At 37.4% G+C, this 21584-nt stretch overlaps 1 protein-coding gene and 1 long non-coding RNA gene across 6 annotated transcripts; one reads left to right on the top strand and one right to left on the bottom strand.

The window, feature by feature from the left end:
- Positions 1-799: 799 nt before the first annotated feature.
- Positions 800-19012, bottom strand: LOC131438061 (sarcalumenin). 5 transcript variants are annotated; one of them, XM_058607862.1, is made up of 11 exons: positions 18878-19012; positions 17834-17918; positions 8930-9016; positions 8394-8875; positions 7537-7944; positions 4427-4888; positions 3991-4312; positions 3751-3923; positions 2321-2512; positions 1998-2261; positions 800-1938 (listed from the first exon to the last, which is right to left on the bottom strand). In XM_058607862.1, exons 2-11 carry the CDS (start codon positions 17892-17894, stop codon positions 1528-1530), a joined length of 2862 nt encoding a protein of 953 aa, XP_058463845.1. In that variant the 5' UTR covers positions 17895-17918; positions 18878-19012; the 3' UTR covers positions 800-1527. The 5 variants fall into 5 exon arrangements, with proteins under 5 accessions (XP_058463845.1, XP_058463852.1, XP_058463837.1 ...); XM_058607869.1 differs by lacking the exon at positions 18878-19012 and adding an exon at positions 18012-18305; XM_058607854.1 differs by lacking the exon at positions 18878-19012 and having other exon boundaries at positions 17834-18305.
- Positions 18329-19872, top strand: LOC131438093 (uncharacterized). The gene is made up of 3 exons (XR_009230885.1): positions 18329-18432; positions 19418-19686; positions 19741-19872. It is a non-coding gene; the product is annotated as an uncharacterized LOC131438093 (long non-coding RNA).
- Positions 19873-21584: the final 1712 nt, after the last annotated feature.

Genomic DNA, 21584 nt, shown 5'->3' with positions numbered 1-21584 from the left:
TTTCGTTCAAGGACCCTTATAGAACAGCGTACAAGTCGACTGACTTTTACACTTTGCATAAAGAGAGGGAAAATCAAAAGGGATAACAATCATCGATTTTATTACAAAAAATACCTTTCTATTGAACAATCCAATCAGCGTGGTCACCACGAGATAGCGTTATGGTGATTGTTTTGGCATATCCCATGTATTTAGAAAAATTTTGGACGATTTTTTCAATTTACTTGAGTTTGAAAGAATGCAGATGGCAAAACCTTACAAATATGGGTAAGAAAAACGATTATCCACGTGTTGTCATCAAACATATGATTTCAAATTGTCCTATACTCTTGACAATCTCGGATGAAATTTGAAATTTTCCGTTCACATAAAGATTTGATTTAGATGATAAAACATGAGTAAATAGACTAGTCATAAAACTTTTGATCATAATTTATCAATTAATCTCAACATCCAACCCAAAAAACAAACAATATCCCAGATATGAAAACAGTACCCAACCTCACTTTCTCGAATTTGATATTTCATCTTACGGTTTCTTCATAAATATCAATCAAACATACCACGGAAAGTTTCTGAATTATTAATGATCGATTTTTTTTACCAAATTTTCACACGTTTTTGTATGTTAGTATTCGATTTATAAGAAAATAATAAAAACCCTGCATTTTGTTCGAATCTTCAAGTAAAATCTGAAAATTATCACCATCGCTTAGTTCAAAGCTCGCCACTCGGGCAGCGCACCGATCGCAAAAGAGTTGGTTGGATTCTTCAATAGAGAAAGGCAAAACAATGTTCGTTCGGTTTGAAATTTGTTTATTTCCTATTTAATTCCTGCGTGTGGAAACATGACTTTTGTTGAGTTGTTTAATTAAATCATTGCAATCGATCTACTGTCGAGGGCCCGTAAAAATTGAATGATGTTATAATTTGAATTTAATTAACAAATCGATGACCAATATTGTTACCATCTGTTTTAAATCATTTGTAGTTCTTCCGACTTCTAAGCATCTGTTGTTATTGATTGCTGATTGCCTTTTTCCATATCGTAATCTCTCATTGTTTGTGGGCTTTGAGGCTACATCGATTCCTCTACATAGTATTTGAAAAGCTTGAATTACTAGCATCAGCCGTTGTTAAAGCATAAATGTTGACAACAGTATTAGTTGCTTCATTTCATCGGTACAGTGCTGAACATTAAGAATGCGAACATTTCTGAGCTATCATTTATTACTAGAAAAACTTAGGAAATCTCGATTTTAGAAATCATAAATTATAGTGTAGCTTGTCTAATGCTTCGATATAAATGACAGGTTTCAATTGATGTAGTTCGATCGTATGGTCAGTTCAGTAAACAATTTGCAAATATTTGTATATCTGTGTGTAATGCAAACTACAGCTAAAGTTATAGTTTCATTTTAATAAAATGAATAATTGCGGGAAACAAAAAATCAACGATTATGCTACAGAAAATAAACATTGGGCGCTCGGATTGAGATCGCATCGCCCGCGTGTCTTGTGTTGCACTCAACTGCTTGATTTTCCTCGCCCGAATTCAGTAGTAGCTGATGGGACCTTCAGCTTGTCCAAGGCCGATTCAGCCAACTTCTTGTACTTCCCGACTAGTTCTGGTAGATCGTAAGCGATTGCTATATCCAGTTTGTTGATGGGACAACCACGGAAGTAAGTGCATGTCTCCGATAGTTTCTTGAACTCGTATAGTGGGTTCAGGTGGAAGAAGTCACGATACACCTCCGGATCAGGTAAATCATATCGGGAAATATTGGTCAATGTCGATAGACCCTCGTAGATGTGATATTGCTGTGGATTTCCGATGATCTGCTCAGAAATGTATTTCTTGTTTGCGAAAAGAGTTTTGTGGTTGTAGTAGGTCGTCAAGTAGCAGTCTACCATTTTAGCGTGATTGCGGACACGTACCTGTAACAAAAGCAAGTTAGGCTGGAATAACTCCAAAAGTGTCGAAAGTGTCAACTTACAGCGAAACGACGTGCACTAGCAATTTTGTTTTCAATTCTTTTTTCGATTGCCTGACCAAGATCAAGAAGCAGGAATCGCTCCTGAGCTTGCAGAAGTCGAACGGGCGCTCCTGTTTCGAAAGGATTAGACCAAAGAGACACAGTGTACATGACTGGAGGTTGGGCCGAAGACATCAGTGGTGAAATGTTCCAGATGAGGGCACCCTGAACTCTGAGCAGTTCTTCTGGTTTTACTTGATCAGCTTTGTTAAGAAGAATTCGAGTCTGAAAATAAAATTGACTTAGTGCGATGTTCAACATAGTAAAACAGGTATGTCTGTCACCTGGTATTCCCTTCCCTTTAACTGGTCTAGAATGGCTTCAGTTTCTGGGCCTACATCAAGCTTAGAAGGATCGTACACCAGAAATATGATATCGGCTCGATCAATAAACCACTGACAGGCATCGTTGAATGGGAAGTATTGAGAAACTTGTTTACGCACTTCAAGGATGCCGGGAATTTCAACAATGTTTACCTATGAAATACAGAGTATAGAGTGAAAGTAGTGTAAATGATAATTTTATTATGTGTATAATTTGGTATTGGAATTATTGGTGAATAATTCTAAAACCAGATAGAGATAGCTTTAGACAATATGCCAGAAGTCAGCGAGAACATTGTTGTTAAGGTCATTACGCGAGACACACCTAGTCCGCAAACCAGCCAACTAACGAAGCACACGCCCAGATGCAAAAATAGACCTGGCCGAGAACATCTATTTTTGTAGCATGCTTGCGTGATGATGCTCTTCTTTGCGTTCAACTCGGTGATATAAATGTCAAATCTTACCTTTCTAATACGCAACAAACAGCTGCTACTGTCGCGATATTATATTGATTAGTTTGTTGATTCGTTATTTAATTGTTTCGTATACACAATCTATGTTTATTGTATTTGAACTCGATTTTACTAGAGGTAAGTGGAGAAAAGTTGGAAATGTCACTTTCCAGGCAAGAATGACATCTAGTCCTACCGACCGTTAGTAAATCTTTTAGGAATACTTAAGCCCTCTTACTTCTAATCATTCTCTTTTACTCGATACCAACATTTTATCTCGAATGAATAATGAACAATTTCTGATTTGACACAAGACGCGAAAACACATATATAAAAATTCAAGCTATGAATAATTTTCGCAGAAATCTGAAATTTTTCGAATCCAGGAATCTAGCTTGAGGTGATCGCGTACCAAGTTTCAAGTAAAAGGTTAAATAACTGTTCCATCAAACATATGTGACCGGCACAAAACATCAACAAAATATACATGCTATTATTACGTAGACGTTCACCAACGAAACGTCAAAGCTAGTGAGAGCTGCCAAGCGCGCCACAAATACACTCACGAGGAAAGGATTAAACTAATTTTAATATAACTATGATTCTCCGTTAACGTTGACGGCAGCGGACGATGAGCATAAGTCGCACTTTAACCTTACTACCTATGATTCTGCTAACAATCTTAGGAAAACAACAATTGTTAAAAAACGAAAAAGTAGTTTTCTTCGATATGGCTAGATAAATCTTCGTGAGAAAAACATCTTTTTTTAATGGATTAAATAAACTGACATTTCTTTTTTGAATGTCAGTTCAACGACTGCTTTGAACAAGACTTTTGAGTTTTGCAACAATGGCTGTTTTTCTAAACCTGTGAATGATCAGAAGACGTTATGGAAGCGTTGAGTAATCGCACAAAGTACGTCAATTATCACGTACCCGCTCAAGAAGTTTGTTTGGTAGCTTCTGTCCACGGAGGCGATCCAGTAGGCCTTGACCGAACTTCTGCAGCCCCGAGAAGGTCCAATCAGCCGCCAATTGAGTACCGTCCAACACTTCCGGTTCTTCGCCGTGCATTAGGATATTGAAGTAAGCAGGAGATGGCTCTGCCCCTAAAATATAATAAAATAAAATATTTATTACTTTGAACAACAATATCGATCGAACAATGTTACTAACCCGTTCGCACAGAATTGGGAGTGTATTCGTTTTTGGTAAGGTAGTTGAGTATCGTAGATTTGCCACCACTCCATGGACCCATGAAGAGAATCAGCGGTTTGGAGAAGATTTCCGGATCGCCGAAGTGGCGGTTGCTAAGGTCACGATACTTATACAAAGTTTCCAGGGGTTTGATAGCGATATCGTAGATTTTCTTCAAGTCGCGTAGGATAACGTCGGCGACTTTGTTAAGTGCGTTCTCTTTTTCCGTTGCTTCTTCATTGATGTTAAGCAACTCATAAATGTGCGAAGTATCTCTAAGGTTTGATGGAATTTCGTACTCCTAGTGAGATACGAAGAATATAAGGAAATGTAACAAGGGAAGGAATTGAGACGATTATTCGACATTATTGAAAAGAGCGTGCTTATGGAAAAAATAGAGAATGATTTTCATTACCAGTAGTAAGTCTTCCTCCGGAAGCGGATCAGATTTTTCAGCACTATCCTCTGGAGCATCAGCTTCTTTCTCCACTTCTTCTGAAACTTGCACTGCTTCCTCAGATTGACCTTCAACTTTTTCAACAACTTCCACAATAGCTTCTTCATCACCGACAGCTTCAGCGACTTCTGCACTTTCATCAACTGCAGCAACTTCTTCAACACTCTCCTCAACAGCCTCCGTATCACTAGCCACGGTCTCATCAGAAGTTTCAGTGACTACTTCTTCTGATTTAACTTCTTTGGCAACCTCTGCGCTTATCTCTTCTTCAACTACCTCCTCACTGGCCGTAACTGAATCTACTTCTTCTTGTTGGCTGTCTTCGGATGTTTGCTCCACCTCCTGACTTGCCTCAATATCAGCAGTGTTTTCTGCTTCTGATTGATTTTCATCTTCTACAGATTCAGTTTTCTCGACTTTCTATAAATAAATAATAATCAATCTAATTAAGCAACAGCACTATAATCTGACAAATTGTATCAAATTCTAATGATTTTGTTTCCTCTCCCCGCCAAAACACGAAATGATAACAGTCATTGTTCGACAATTTTGTCTGGATTAGAGGTCGGTTCTGTAACTTCTCTTAAGTTTCATCTACACCGTTGTCACCTAGTCTTTGTCGTCGTATTCGTTATCGTCTTCATCATTATTCTCGTAATCTTCAGCTTCGTTGTTCGAATACAAATGCGCATCATTTCCAGAGAAAACCATTTAAAATAATCATTATTTCAGAATATACTTTCCTACTTTAACATGCATATAAACGTGATTGGATTTGAGCATGAAAACTCTACTTTTATGTTTTTGTTCGTGGATATCAAACATATCTCCTACACAGTTCGAAAAAATCTTATGGTTTTACATTTTATAAGATGCATATTATAAAGAGAGTGTCGTTTTTCACACAAATTTATATTCAATAACATGTAAAATTGTGTGATTTGAAAATTAAATGCCACCTAATGAATAATTGATACATATAAACCCATACAGCGGCACTTAGTAGCCGAGTGCAATTTACATTCAGAACCTGTAAAATTCGGCACGAATGAAATACTGTATGTAGACTTATGTCACCTGTAAAATTCATAATTTTTTTCTGTGTACACACTAATTTATTGATTACCAGTGAAATATTACTGTATACAAATTAACTGTCCAATTGTTATTTTCTTTGCTAACAGTTTCAATGAACTATTTTTTTTATTCTGTACTTCCGGAAAACTCTAAATTTTATTGTGGATTATCATTTTTTATAGAGGAGAGGCCTGGGTTATGAACCGTGCTGGGTAGTGAACCATTAGCACTTTTTTCCCCTAATTGACCAGTATTGCCAGCTGTCTGTGTCAGCTAGTTTTTTGTCCTGAGCCAATTTTTTTGCACAGAAGCAGACATGCCAGGTTCAACCATTAATCTGTGTTTCACAGATTTTCAATTTTCTGCAGAGATTAAAAAAAAAAGCTCAGATTTCTGGAATCGATCACAGACTGGCAATGAGTCTTCAATTTGCTAGGACCAACTGAGAAAAAATGAATATTCGACAGATCGGTTGGTAGTAGCGAGACCTTTTGGTTTTGCTCATAAAAATTTTTCCGGTCAGCTATAATGTAACGGGAAACGTGCACAGATTTTGTACAGACTTGATCATAGATTTTTGAAAAAATGACCTGGCATCCTTGCACAGAAGTTTACTAACAGATTACTTGTGACAACTGCAGACGTGGTATTGACATTCGATCGCGAATAGTTTTTTATTGTTCCTAAAGTTCTATCCAAGTGGCTGACTTTGTGTCAAAAAGCTAAGTATTATGCATATTTTTTCAGTGTTCTGATAATATTTTTCGATTCAGTATTGATTTTGTTTTTGACGTTACACGAAATTGAGTCATGGCTGGGTTGTGAACCATGTCGGTGGCTGTATCAGAGCTGTCAAATATCATTAGATATCTTGAATTCAAGAATTTTTTCAATTTTACTCTATTTGTGCAACAAAGTTGAAGTCAGCAGGAAAGACAGCGGAGGAAAAGACACAGCCATCATCAGCCAATCACAACAAGACAAAACAATAAACATTTTCAAAACCATCGGAAGAAAATTCCTAAAATTACTGAAAACGGAATCTCTAAAATAAATTCCCAAAATCGAACCTCCTGTAAATGAATGCTCTTTTCGATATCAAAACAATTATGATTTTTTCGCTTCAATTTTCCTGAATTTCATCTGGATTTTACCGGTGGTTCACAACTCAGCCACTTTTTAAAAACAGCCGAAAATCATGTCCTCCGAAAATCTGTCGCAGAAATTTTCCGAACAATCAAATGTCAAATCTGTCTAAATAAAAAAAGTTGCGCGTTATTTTCAGCTTTAAAATGGTATCTTGCATTTTCTGAAATGTTTTTTTTTTTTTCATAAAATGAATTTGAATTCCTACTGGAATCCACAAGGAATTTCAAAAAGAAGATTTTCGTCTGCAGATTTGAGTCGGAATACACTTCGAGCTGGATATGTATACAACAGAGAGCAACAGCGAAGCGAAATGTCTTAGGCCATACCCAGTGCTGTCAACTGTTTTTTCCAAAAATCTGTATTTGGCGAAAAAAACTATCTGTACAATATCTTTCTCGAAAAATCAAACATCAATTTAGTGCGAAAACTGATTTTGCGACCAAAAAAAAAAAAAAGGTCGCTCGACCTGGTTTACCCCTATGGAATCCAACACAAAAACTGAAAATCGGTATTTATCTGTATGAAAATTGAAATATCGGTATTTTGAGAGAGCATATCTGTATTCCTGTATCGAGTCCAAAAATCGGTATAAATACCGAGAAATCGGTATAGTTGGCAGCGCTGGCCATACCTCTGTGTTCCACGCGCTGAAAGTCGATATTGAACCACTTTGGAAATCACTGATCTTGGCTACAGTGTTTTCTTGTGACCCCACTGAGTTTACCGTTCCAAAAATACGTCAACTGGACTAGTTTGATTTTGGTTTGAATTGCTAACTTCCTGGTCATAAGTCTGTTAGTCGTCATTACCGTCCTAATTTTAGTTTGCAGTGCGGTGCTCACTTCATCTAAATCTTCTTCGCCTTTATAGCCGTTCTCCTCAATGTCATCATCAGCGGTGGCTTCCTCACTTTCTGCCTGTTCGTCGTCTTCTGGTTCACTTGTCTGCTCATCATCTTCATCATCTATTGCAGTTTCCTCGCTTTCTGTAGCTCTATCTCCATCATCGTCATCATCATCATCCGTTTCTATTTGTTCTTCATAACCTTCAATGTCATCGTCAGCAGTGTTCTCTTCTTGACTATCCGTTAATTGGTTTTCAGTATCCTCGATATCTTCACCGTCAACGTCTTCTTGGGTGTCAACCGCCTGATCTTCATCTTCGTCATCCTCGTTTTCTGCTAAAGCCTCTTGACTGTCGGTTGTCGATTCATCTGCTGTGTCAGTCTCTGCAGATACATCTTCCTCTTCCTGGGTGGGCATATTACGGAGAAAGTTCAATCAATTACACGCGGAAGTTACAACCCGCATAGCAGCTCAACCGTTTCACCGTCACACAATCACAATCAGTCGAGTAGGCCTTGAGCTCACGTGGACTTGGTTGGTTATTGAATGATGCAACTCAGTTTTGGCGGGGAGTTGGAAGGTGAAGAGATGATAAAAGTATGGACGGAAGCAAGCAAATAAGCTTTGTTTATGGCTTACACTGAGACAGGAAGCAACCTGGAAACATAATGACTGTAAACGTGATTAGCTTTTGGAGGCAGATAAAAGCACAAATGAGTGAAATTTTTTCAATAGCAATGGAAACAGTAGCGGTAGGCGCTGGGCAAACGATTACGGAAACGCAAGGTCTTCGATAGTTTGACGAGCAGCGGTAAAACGTTTTGCTTTCATTGCCGGTGACATTCGTTGATTACCTCAGCATTTCCATCATCAACTTCTTCATTGTCTTCCTCATCATACTCCTCTTGTTCTTCTTCTTCAGCGTTCTCCAGAGCTTCTTGATCTTCTTCTACGTCCTCTAGGTCTTCTTGTTCATCGTCTTCCTCATCTTGAGCGCTGTCAGCGACGGCTTCATCTTCCTGAATATCAGTCTCTTCCGAAGTAATCACTTCTTGGATTTCTTCTTCTTCTTCTTCTTCTTCTTCTTCCTGTTCTTCTTCTTCGTTTGCCTGACTAGTGTCCTCAGGCTGACTTTCGTCAAACAGCGCCTCTTGTACTTCCTCTGAAGGTGTTAATTCTTCTTGAGATTCTGGAACATCTTCTTCAATACTGGTCTCCTCAGCGGCAGTGTTTTCCTCTTCCTCCTGGCTAGTTACATCTATTGGTGATTCCGTACTGCTGGGTTCTTCTTCGATCGTTTTCTCTATTTCTTGTTCTTGACTGGCTGTTGTTTCTACTAAATAACACAATGTTTAGATCAGACTTACGTAACTAAAATGAAATAACTTACCACTTTCTCCTTTTAAATCTTGTAAGGCCTTTTCTATGTACGGCCGGCATTCGTACTCTGTGGGAGCGTCTGCCTTAACTCGAGGATCTGTCAATGAGTAGGTAAGATTAGTGTAGACAAGCTGCCTCAACTATTGGTAGACTAATTGAAACAATCAACGAGTGGGATTCGGTGGTGGAAAACGTGTGTCGGTTGGACTATTTTTAGCTGTCAACGGCTATAGGTGCAGTGCGTAACATGTGCCGCGTGGCATTGAGCCAAATCTCAGTCCACCTCCCACGAGGGTCAATAAAAGTGTCAGCTGATGCGTCACTACATCGTGACGTCACCATTCCGTTCGGATACGGACAACTGCATACACTGTACGCAATGCTCGGTTTATTTTTCACTTACAAGATTGAATTGATTTATGTTGAGAACATGGCTCTCCCAATCCGCGTTGGGTTTAAGGTTATTGAATTTATTTATTTATTGGTTGTTAATTGTGCAAACATGCCCTAAAACACAAAGTTCGAATATTTTGAGTATCAAACTGATGTTTTCTGAAAATGTATTTTATATCTGATTATCTAGTTTTTTGAGTACAAAGCACAACCTTATCATTATTACTATCATTTGTTTTTCCCCGAATTTAACCTATTGGTCGTTCACCGGGGTTCACGGGGCGCAAAACCTTTTTATCACGTTCCTTTTGTGGAAACATTCAATGACTGGCTTATAAGACCAGCACCCTATAAAATGAACCGTCAACTGTGAGTACACTTTCTGTAAAACTGAAAAACATTCCATGTGTGTGGCTAAGTTTTTTAAATAGACGATTTTTTTTGTTCGACACAATTTCAAAATCTAACATCTATTTGCATTTGCATTGAAAAGTAGCCTAAGTAATGGAGTCACTCTATCATTTTGACTGAAAGTTTGCAGTTCGTTTGAAAAGTTCTTCGGTTAGTAGATGGAATCTTAATAACACAAAAACTGATGTGCAAAATAAATAAATTGTTTGTATTTAAATACATTTCACTTGTCATCCCGGTATTCGCACTACTGAGCCAAAATATACGTTATAATAAAATGTCATCAAGATACCCTTCGAACACGTTTTAACTGTCTAGTGTGAACGTAAGACAAGATATGTTAATGCTATTTATATCGTTGGCGCTAGGAATGCAGCTATCAAATAGCAGCTAAAATTACCGTTTCAAGAACATTAGTCAACTTTAGTTGCAGGTAATTGTGACAGAATGAATTTATCAACTTGTTTGCATAAAAATAGTCACTGCAAAGCCATGCCAAACTAAAAATGTAAATATGTAAGCCAAAATATAATGTAAGGAAGCAAATAACCCTCCTTAATTTATTACACAAGGAATGCACATGACATGGGTTTGATTTCCTAACAATTTTTTTTATAATTTCAAGAGTGAATTATTTTCAAAATTTTCCCAAATGGAAACGTTGCTTCTAAAAACTAGGGAATTATTTTGAATTTTGACATCTTTACACGTTATGAGAAAAGCATTATTAGAAGAAATTCGACCCGAACGGAAACACAGTGCCATCACAGTATTGGACAGGTCGCCCGGTTTTCGGGAATTAAAATTCGCATGCAACAAAACATTGCTCTTGACATGGATCATAGAGTTACTAACAGTGGCGCTGCGTTTAATCTATTTCCATCAAGTCAATGTGGTTGTTCCGTCTGTCTTCTACTTTACAGCTCAGCCATATGGATTTTTGGTCGTTTTCGTCACGCAATTTTAGCTTTTGCTTCTTCGACCTCTGCATGACAGGGAACAGATCTAAATGTCGTTAAAGTGTAGATGTCTATTTGCCACCACGAAAACTGCTAACGTAATACGGATCGACACAGCCATTGCCAAAGATAGGAACGCGAGATGATGTTGCTTTGATTTCTTGGTGAGAAAAGCATCATACAAATATTTCGTTCGGTTCATAATATTCTACTAGATTCAAAAACAAAGCCTTGGTGAAGTCCTAATGCAAAATGCCACGGCTAAGGAAATATAATCTTGAAACATTTGTAGCTTCGTATTATCTATGCGCCATTGTAGTAGAGCGGTTCAAAGGGGTTTTTCTTCTAAAGAATTATAAGTGAACAGGAGTCTTTTAAAATTTTCCTGCAGAAATTAAATTGACACTTGAAAAAGTTTATACTTCCCACTATTTTTAAATTTCAGTTCATTACCGCTGAGAATAAATGTACCACAGATTCGAAAAATAATTCAACTGGTTTTCGCTGTAGTTATTTCAATCAAGCATTGTTAATTGTACTGGTTTCTTGTCCCATGTCGCAAAATACTACAAAAATAGGAGCTCCCAAGTCAAAGTGTATCAAAGTGCCGATGACTGCAGTCGTGAGCGTAATTTCTTGGGTTTTGCCTCTACCCAACTAACCAAAAGTTCGGATAAAAGGGACTGATTTGACATAAGCAGCTTACTAAGTTCATGAATAGAATTATAAGCAGCCCTGTTTTTTTTTAAATAATTATACACACTTAATAGATCGCACGATGCAACCGAGCGGATTTTTAAACTACTTCTAGAATACATTGTTCAGCTTGTATGCAGCGAGAAAGTTAACACGGAACGAATTCTGTACTTTCAAGTTGCCGGAAGCAACCCGGCGTATTCTTAAGCAACGAGAAAGATCACGCTGAACTTGTTCTGTATTTCGAACTGTCAAAAACTACCACGTTTTTTTCTTAAGCAGCGAGAAAGTTCACGCGGAACTAGTTTTGCAATTTCCATAATCCATATAACTAGGGGAACGTGCCTCTTGAGTCTATTAGTTCTGAATTGTCGAACTTCTGGTTGCGTGGATATGGTATGAATTTTATTATTTAAATAGAAGTGTGAACAAATCATAAGATGAATTGAGATTAATGTTGAAATTAACAGTAGTCGGTCTAGTAAGCAAAAGTCATATGAACATACACTACATTTTATCTATGAAAAACATAACTTTTACTGAATTATGCATTAAGTAGCTACTAAATGTAAGCCAATAAAAAACTACATGAGAAAAAGGCTGGAAAATATGCACATAGCTTTTAAAGTAACTATGATGTGATAGTTGTTTTGAGTGTAGAATGCATTGATCAGCTTCTATGCAGCGAGATAGTTTGCACGGAACGAGTTCTTTCAAGTTGCCAAAAGTTCTATGTGTACTTTTATGCAGCGAGAAAGTTCACGCCGAACTTGTTCTGTAGTTCCAGCTATCAAAAATTACCACATGTCTTCTTAAGCAGCGAGAAAGCTCACGCGAAACTTGTTCGGTACTTTTAAGATCTTGAAAGTTCAGCGTTTACTTTTTTTAAGCAGCAAAATAGTTGCTGTTTTAAGCAATTGTGGAGCTTTTGGTTAGTCGAAGCTCTGATGTTTCTTTGCAACTCATGACATCTAAATGTTTCAAGTATCAAAAAAGAATCCATGACTTTTAAGTCAATATATTTTGTGTCTTCTAGTTTTGTATGATAAATGCTGGGATATGAATTGTACATTATTCTGATCGATAATGGTTAGAGTAACACAAACCGATCTTCATCATAAACGTACAGCAACTATGTCCAGACTTCTTCTCCAGAAGGTGAAGCATCTTTAGCCAGGGCCGGATAAAGGCATAGGCGTAGTAGGCGGGCACCAAGATCAAGAGAGAGACACACGCCAGTGTGTTTTAGGGCGTTTAAAAGGGCTATTTTCACGCTTCAAATTTAATTTTCTCAGAAACGGTAACGAATATAAAAAACCCAACACACAATCTCTTAGAAAATTAGTTTACATTATTCTGTGAAAATTTCAGAATGATTGTTTGACTTTAGCGGTCGAGAAAGTCTTTTTTCTGAAGGAAGAATTGGATAGCTGAAAACGGGAACTTCTAACTTGTTCATTGAATATCTCGCCTTCAAAAGCATTGATCAAAAATCTATCCTGACAATGTCTAGATAATTAACATGAGAGTGAAATAAAATCGGCTCAAAAGGGCTGCGCCAGGCGAGCCACGTGGTTTTATGCGACCTACTGGCCTCAGCCCTTAAGGATTCAAACCATAAAGGATCCTTTTTATGATTTATAACCATTTAATTTGGTATAAATTTCGAATGATTCCAAAAATGAATCCTGAGCCGGCTCTGTCTGTACTCTTGGATCATGAATCATATTTCCGAAGAAAAATATGATCTACACAACTAAAACATGTCAAGTTCAACGCTGAGATCTAGTTCAATTTTTCGAGCACAAATTTGAAACAGATTTAAAACTGCTGGACGAAATCGTCAAATCGACGAGATGTCAAAGCGTCGAATAACATTTCAAAAATGATCAATATGTATAAGCTTTCAATAGTTTGCACTGAATAATACAGTTTCATTTAGAAGTACTCTAGCTCATTATGATTCAAAACTTCTAGAAGTTTCTGTAAAATATTCACATTGTTTACGAAATCATTAATTTAGTTTACTTGTTCATAGTGAATAGACACAACACCAATACATTTACAGAAATCTATAGAACAGATTTTAAATCTTCGGGTTGCGCTTAAGGGCATATTCAGGAGTGTTCTAGTTCTAAATGCATAATTTATGTCAGTTTTAAAATTTAAATCTAGAAATTATAGCAAAATAAACTGGCAGCCCCAGCAGCGTTTTATCTGTGTTTCAAATATAGAAAAAATAGAACGGCAATGTATACCAGTTTCAAATTTGACAGTAGAACTGGTCGAATAAATAAAACTAAAACGGATTGCTGGAGATACGTTTGTTTCAGTTTCATTTACATTATAGACCACCCATATGAATCTTGCAGCTGCTGAATTTGCTCTAATGCTCGAGTTTTATTTTTGACAGTTTGAAATTATACGACAGTCTGTCAGATCAGAACATCACCGCGTTGCGAACAGCCTAAGGAAACTAAGAGCTTGGAATCATTAGAGTGACTATAATCAGAGTGACGGCAACTGTTCGTTTGGAATGATGGCTTCCAGTTCCAAACGAGCAAACGAACTGTCAATTACAATGTAAAGCTAATGGAATGTTTGGAATTGTTGCCAACATTACGAATGAGAAGTCCTCACTCTGGTTATAGGCACTCTAGGAACCATAATCCCTTCAATCATCTGAGCGAAATGATACGAAACGCTTTTACACAGATGTCTCTAGTATCAACGAAGTTACTTTCGAAATCGAAGCATTTTCATGTTGGCTTCTTGAGAACTTCATATGAAGAGTATTAGCCTAATGAAGGTGATGTACTTAACTGTTTTTTTAACATTCCCTTCCAAGATGTCATCACTGCGAGCTGGTATTAAAACTTTCTCAAGTTGTTACGATTCTTGGATCCTTGTTCGAAAAATAGTAACTGAATCGGTCAAATGAGCTATTGAAAGTTTTTTTTGATGGAATTCTTCACCACTTTTATAGATTCTAGATTTTTCAATCAAAATTGAATTGGTCTACTCACATTGACTTTAGGATTAAAAGAGCTTGCATGGTATCGGCCAATGTAGCCAAGCTTTAGAAAAAATATGAGGACTCAAACCCAGATACATTAAATGGATCTATATAATCATTAATAGATTAACTTTAGCATATCGATGTCTTGGATTGTTGCAGCAAGAAGAAGTTGCGTCAGTTCAGTCCAAACTAAATTATTTCCAAATGACGGTCGTAATGGCGATGAAAAGAGCAATCACAACAACTCCTACTGCTGCTCTAGTGGCACTCCTATGCATTAAACCACTATAGGTGACTTAATGATCAGTCAAAGACGAAACGTATAATCAAATCGCTACAGGTGTTTTAAAAACAATATTCTTAATTATTAATCTGTTTAAGCATGATCGTATGTCTATCGTCATAAGGTTACCGACGTTTGGAACAGTAACCTTATAGACTGGCTTCTAGTCTCAAACGGTTACTTGGGATGAGTATTTACTGGCTCCTGGTGATCTAACACTCACACGCAGCTTTTCTTTCAAAGTAGTCAGTGAGAGATATTATCCTCCTGACCAGTGGTTGTCTGTTTATTTAGAACGAGACAAATTAATGAACACATAGTTTGTTATTCGGACGGTTCTCTGTTGGATGGTCGTGCTGGTGTCTACTATCGTGGAATGAGACTAAAGCAGTCTCATTCACTTGGTGGATACTGCACTGTGTTCCAAGAAGAAATCTACGCGATTCTGTGAGTGGTACAAGCGGCACTTCAGCAGAGAATCTGTGGTAAACGAATTTATGATTGTTCCGATAGTCTTGCTGTTTTAAAAACACTCAGATCGAATCTATTAATCGCAAATCTAACTTAAATCGAAGATTTCAGCTGATGCAACGAATGATTTCGTTGAGCCCGAACTAGATTTAACACTGGAAAGTAGTTGGATAAAGCAAAAGATTCGTCATTGGGCTGTATTTATCCAAACATACCAGTTATTGACGATTCTTGATGATGAAGTTTCGCTCAAATAAAATCATTTAAACCAATTTCTGTGAACGTCTGAAGTCTATTGAAGTATAAAAGTATCGTAGCTATATTCTTGTCAAAGCTCTAACTGAATATTGCAAAATCAACTATTACATGGTGATTCTGCGTGCCGAAGATGTAATTGTCTTGCTTTGACTCAACTACGTATCCGGGTTTCAAAGGTTCTCATACATAATTGTGTCTGTGCAAGGGGAGCTTAAATTGAAGGATATTCCATTGATTCTCACCCAATGTCAAGCTATAGTCAGAGGAATTCATTATTCTTCCAGGAGTGAATTAATCTTTGGTGTATTGAGCTTAAAAGGTTTTAGCAGATTACCTTGGCATCCGTCATGGTATACCGAATATTTTTTTGAATTCCTGGGAGAATATGCAGAAACGTTTCGCTTTTTTAAAATCTTTGAGTGTATCCAAATGTTTTTAAGATTTGTATTTTGGCAATATTGAATTTGTATCTTGGCACCTGAAAACTGTTGAGCTTCCTTTCGGGAATGCTGCCTTTTCTTGTGCTGTCATACTCCGTTACCCAATATACAATTAATTTCTATGCTCATTTTTTTTATTTCTTCCCATCAGGAAAATGATAAGGTACATAGCACATCTGCTAATAACTAGGGGATCGTGCGACCTAAACCAACTTGTTCTAATTACTTTCGAGTCCAATCCAAGTAAAGTTGTTCGCGTACGGCTTCTACTTATTACCACACGTCAAAAATAAATTGCGTGGTCAATGACTTTTGACGTCTGAAGAAGTGGTTAATGCGGTCAAAATGCATGTTTCAAAGATGGATTCTTCGGAGAAGGAAATTACGGACGGCTCTTAACTCGCAACCTTTTCCAATCCGTGGAAATCGCTCTGTCAATTGAACCACAGAAATACATCAGGCTCACATATTAACTGTGGGTAAAATTTGCTCAATCAGCGTGGCGAACACTTGCAGATGTCACCACGATTGACAGAAGGTGCCACCACGATTTGGGTGTCACTTTCACATGAGCTACAATTTTGTGGTGCGACATTCACTTCACGCTAGATTTTTATTTTGCTGATTGTTAAAATGACAAGTTTATTTTTGTTTTATTCCAATCGAGTTTTCGTGCAATTTAATAAAATTGTCTTAATCACTTAGGGAAATCGATAAGTGTTAAAATGGTTGTAGTTGAAATATTTCTATAACAGGCAGGAGGACTTTGTTATCGTTTCGGAACGTAGTGGAACGTTTTGAAAGATCGCGGCGAAAGCCGAGTAGGTGGCAGTAGTGTTTCCAACGTATAGCAAATTTGCAATTTACACAGGATTAAAAAAAACGTTCGTGCCTGTATATCTGTATTCTGTGATTGAACTATTCTTGAAATGACGAAACACAACTCCAAAGGTAACCCGATTAAACAAAACCAGAAACTGTTAGCTTAGAGAGAGTTATTCAAATTTCAGTCTCACAGTCTCTGTGATCTAATGCCGCACGCAAACACTAATCGAATCATTGATATGTGAGATTTTTTTTATTTCTCTATTGCCGATTATTGCCACAGCTACAGAAATAGACAATATCTAAGCCATTTGGAAACCACGTTAAGGGTAAATAGATAAATGAGGAAAACTTTTCACTTGATTTGCAATATAAATAATGATATATCCGAAATGAGCTATTCGACAAAACATTTTGATAAAGAGTAAATTTGTTATAAAATCAGTGCAAAACAGTATTGTTTAAAGAAGGTTCTAAGGTTCATAACCAATTCTTGTTTTCCGTTTCATTCAAAGTTATTCAAGAAAACAAGGAATCGGAAATGACATTGATGGATCACAAATTATTCGTATTTTCTAATTCCTAATTTTCATATTTGCCAGTAACACTAGTCTTGTAATACAATTGTAAAATACTCAATAAGATATCTGACAGTTTTGCTCTTAAAATAACTCAATCTATTTCCATTCCTTACTGAGAAACTAACGTCAAAAAAAATGCAAAACAAATCATCAACCCCACTCCATCTGTCTAACAGTGACTGCACTAACGGTTCGCACTGTAAGCGTTAAAAATAATTCACCAACCTTACCTCGCTGTTATTTAGCCAAACTCTCACATTATGTATGTTCCGTGCTTATTTTGTCTTTTGATGTCCCATTGAAAATTTCGTTTCAAGGATCCACCATTGCATAACAGTTATTATATAAGCGGTTTTATTTTCATATTTTCACTGTCGTCAACATCACGTCTAACCTGGTGCCTAACCGAAGCCGCTCGGATCGATGACGGAATGCTCGATCGAGCCAGTAGTAGGCGCAGTCGATCATCGGAATATGCAATTTGACGATGTATTGATTTGTTTTCCACCGAATCACACTCAATGATGGATAATTATTGATTGCAAAAAAAAAAATAACACTTTCCGCAGCAAACCTACCATTCACTGAAAGGGTGAACAGGGCAAGTCCCAGTAGGACCCACACTGATAACCGCGGCATGCTGGAACTGGGATCGGATTTTTCCTATTTCGTTTTGTCGTGGATAAATGGAACGAAAAATAGTATTTTCATTGAGTACCCGTGTCGCACTGAATATTCTTGGGTTGAAAATCTCACTCTCCACAGCACACACAGAAGGTCGCAAATGCCACAGTGCTCAAACTTTTGAATTTTTGTCGGATTCTTCTTTATATTTTCGTACTGTCGTTTCGTTGGTTTCTTTTTCTTTTTCTTGTGATTCAAAAAGAATCGAAATACTCTGTCCTATCCTTCACTATCACATTAGTGCTAGAAATTCCGTACATATAATCAGTCTGTTAGTAGGTTTCGCATTCAGAATCAAATAAGACTGAACCATTAATTTCACTCTTCCTTTTTATTTTTCGAGTTAGTCACTGTCGTCGAGTGATGAAAATGTGGAAACTCCTGCGCGACCTCTACCTGGTTGGCAAGTTCGGCAGGTTGTTTGCGCGAATGCGGCTCTAGTGGTCCATACTGAGGTAGATCAGTCTGTAACTCTCACAGCCGCGATAACTCGGTGAGTAGGAGAAATGAATACTGCTGCCGTACCAGTGGCAGATTTGAGATTTTGCCTAGAAAATGCGAATATTAGCTCCGTATATCCAAGATCGGTACACAGTTTTGTAGAAACGAGAGAATATGCGGTTATTTTTAAATTCACACATCACCGTTGCCTTCGTCAACATGCTTTATCCAACGACTGCACAGTTTGGTCAAAAACCGAAGGAAAATTTAAGGGGATGTTGATGAATGATGGTCCATAACGGGTGCGAAACGGTCTTGAATGTTTCACTCACGCACGCGCGTAGGAGTTGCTGGCGTAGATTCACCAAGGTTCGAGTATCTTCAGCAAGACAAGCTCAGAATACACATGCCACAAACGCCAATCACATGCAGATGAATATCAACAGCATTTCTGCTGAACGATCCCCAGTACAAATTGCACACACGCAGTAACTCACGCGACACTTTGACGAAAGAACCGCGTAACGATCTATCCCGGTCCAATCCTAAAACGAAACAGACCACCGCACGGAAGATTGGCAGTTCTAATGGCCGCGAAAGTAGTACCTACATCGACTGCCAACGGTGAGAGACAATCCCATCAAGTGGTTGTGACGGGTGCATTCTCGCGAGATGTCTGTCTCCTAAATCCGAGCCTATATTTTTCAATGTCGCTCTCAGGATCTGAGCTAAAACTTTCGTGCGTGGCTAACAACGATGATGTGAACAGTTTTAGGCGGTTTAAGGCGGGTGTGCAACAGGTGTTTATGATTTCCGAGATTAATTTGAGCAATACACAAGATTTCTACTGCTTTTTGATGAAGAGTTATGAAATCAGTGTCAAAATGTATTGATTGAAGGGGGTACTAACTTTGTACGAATGATTTTAACAAATTAAAAAGGCGGGTGGGTAATGTCAGCAGCATATGATATGGATGACGTGAATACGAATAAGACTGACGTACCTTTTTAACACTTCCGAATATCGATTATTTTAGGTACAGCAGACCCTGTCAGCTTGGAACGAAATCAATCTTCAGTTCAGCAACGCCATCGCACGGCATCACATTCAACATATCATGTCAATTGTATGGGTGCGCAGTGCTGCTATTTTCGCGCGCACGTGTTTGACATTTCTCTTCCCTACTTCTATGTACGAGATTCGATGCGGGCACGCCTGAGGGCGCCATACTCACAAAAAAGGATGTGGCCAATCATTTGTTCGGGAATTGTGAGAGCTGGATATCTTGTTAATGTGGTGTCTTTGGTACTAGTTAATTGATTATGTGAATTTTGCATACTTTCAATGCTTTACTTGCAGAATTCTAAAGATATAAGGCGAAACACACGAGAGTAATAAATAACAGGGTTGTGTAGAGGACAAGACCAATATTAAAATCCATTCATAAATTTATTCAAATTAGAAAAATCCATAACATATCTTCAATATGACGTTATTTAAAAAACTTTCTTTTCGAACCCGTCTAGAAAATACAAGTTATATAGCGATTTGAAAGAATCTCCACAAACCGAAAGTCGCCATATTGTATTTTAAGAGTTTGAATATAAATTGCTGAAACTTCGTGGACTAAAAGTATTTAAAATTATTTCAAACAATCACGAGAAACAGCGAAATAGTTTAGTTTTTCCAATGGCTGAGTGGACACATATATTGAAGAAACCAAATGATTGAAAACTTACAGAAAAGATGATTTTTTGGAAAAAGATACGCTCAGAGATAGGAATCGAATCTGCGTTCTTATGCATTCCGTGCATACGCGCTACCATTTCGCCACCCTAAGCCTTGTGATAGACACATCTCTAACACACGATTAGGCATGATAAAGCGTACATCGAACTAAACGAAACTAAGTAGAACAAGCAGAAAAACCAATAAATTCTTGATATTTCTAAGAACTTTTTGGTTGATATAGTGATAACAACGAATCTGGTTTGATTCAGTCAATGTATTCTTGAAACAATTAACAATTGTTCTAAACAATCAAGTTCTAGTTTACAGTAACAAGATTCAGACTTGAATCTACGAAAACAACTATTATTTTGATTTGTTAGACAATTGATCGTTGTTTTATTTTAAACTGTCTCAAACAACATACACAAATGTATTTCTCTCATATTAATTCAAAATTCTCATGGTTTATAACCACACAAAGTTTGCACCTGTTTTACTAGCGAACAAAACGTGTCCCTGAAAATATTCTGTATTTCTATGTGTCGGTTTTGCAATGCTCGTTCATATCAAACATTTTAGAAAACTCTAACTTGGAGTTATCTTTGGTTAGTTTTTTTTTTTTTTGTTTTGTTATAGAGGTTTTAACATCTTAAGGTCGTTCGCCTCTTTCTGGCCCTATGTGCGGGGTTGGGAATCGAACCCAGGTGGGCTGCGTGATAGGCATCGACTATCCCATCACGCTATACCCGTCCCCATCTTTGGTTAGTGTACTACTTTGGTTAACACTGTAGCATGAGTACTGAAATTTTTTTCATAAATTGCTGATCATATTCCCTATAGTATGGAGAAAAAATTATGTTTTTGCATTACATACAACTAGAGATATTCACGATTGAGTTCTACCCATTGTTGTACAGAGTGAATTTTGAAAAGGCGCTCCATAGTGCAGTAAGTCGTATTCACGGTAAAAATTTATACGTGTCGGATCTCACCTGAACTATCCACTCAAATACAATAACAGATTTGAATCTTATCTTAAGAATCGATCATGCCTGTATTACACAAAATCTTTAAAACTGATCCAATATATAGGTCCAATGAACTCATGTTCATACAATTTTACTTGGCTATCAGAAGCAAAAGTCAATAGGAAATTCAGCAATTGAACTTGGTTCAATTTTTTATTGTACCGGTAATGAAGAAGGCATCATTATACCACTCGGTAGATTAGAGAAAGATTTTCCATTTTGAATTCATCCTTAATAAAGACTGTCCCAGAAAGTATGGACGCAACCAAAAACCGCTGCTATTTCGCAATGGTTCAGAATCTGTCAATTTTTATGGCTGCGTCCTGTTGTTTACACTCTTCTCTAACCACTTGTGCAGTTTTTTATTCGTTTTCATAAGTTTGGTTCGAAATGCATGGACTTTCAGTAGAACAACGTCGAAAAATTGTGTACAAATGGTGAACA

The sequence above is a fragment of the Malaya genurostris genome, chromosome 1, assembly GCF_030247185.1.
Source record: "Malaya genurostris strain Urasoe2022 chromosome 1, Malgen_1.1, whole genome shotgun sequence".
Taxonomy (NCBI): Eukaryota; Metazoa; Arthropoda; class Insecta; order Diptera; family Culicidae; genus Malaya; species Malaya genurostris.
Note: the sequence above shows the minus strand (reverse complement) of the source record. Positions and strands in the feature narration are given on the sequence as shown.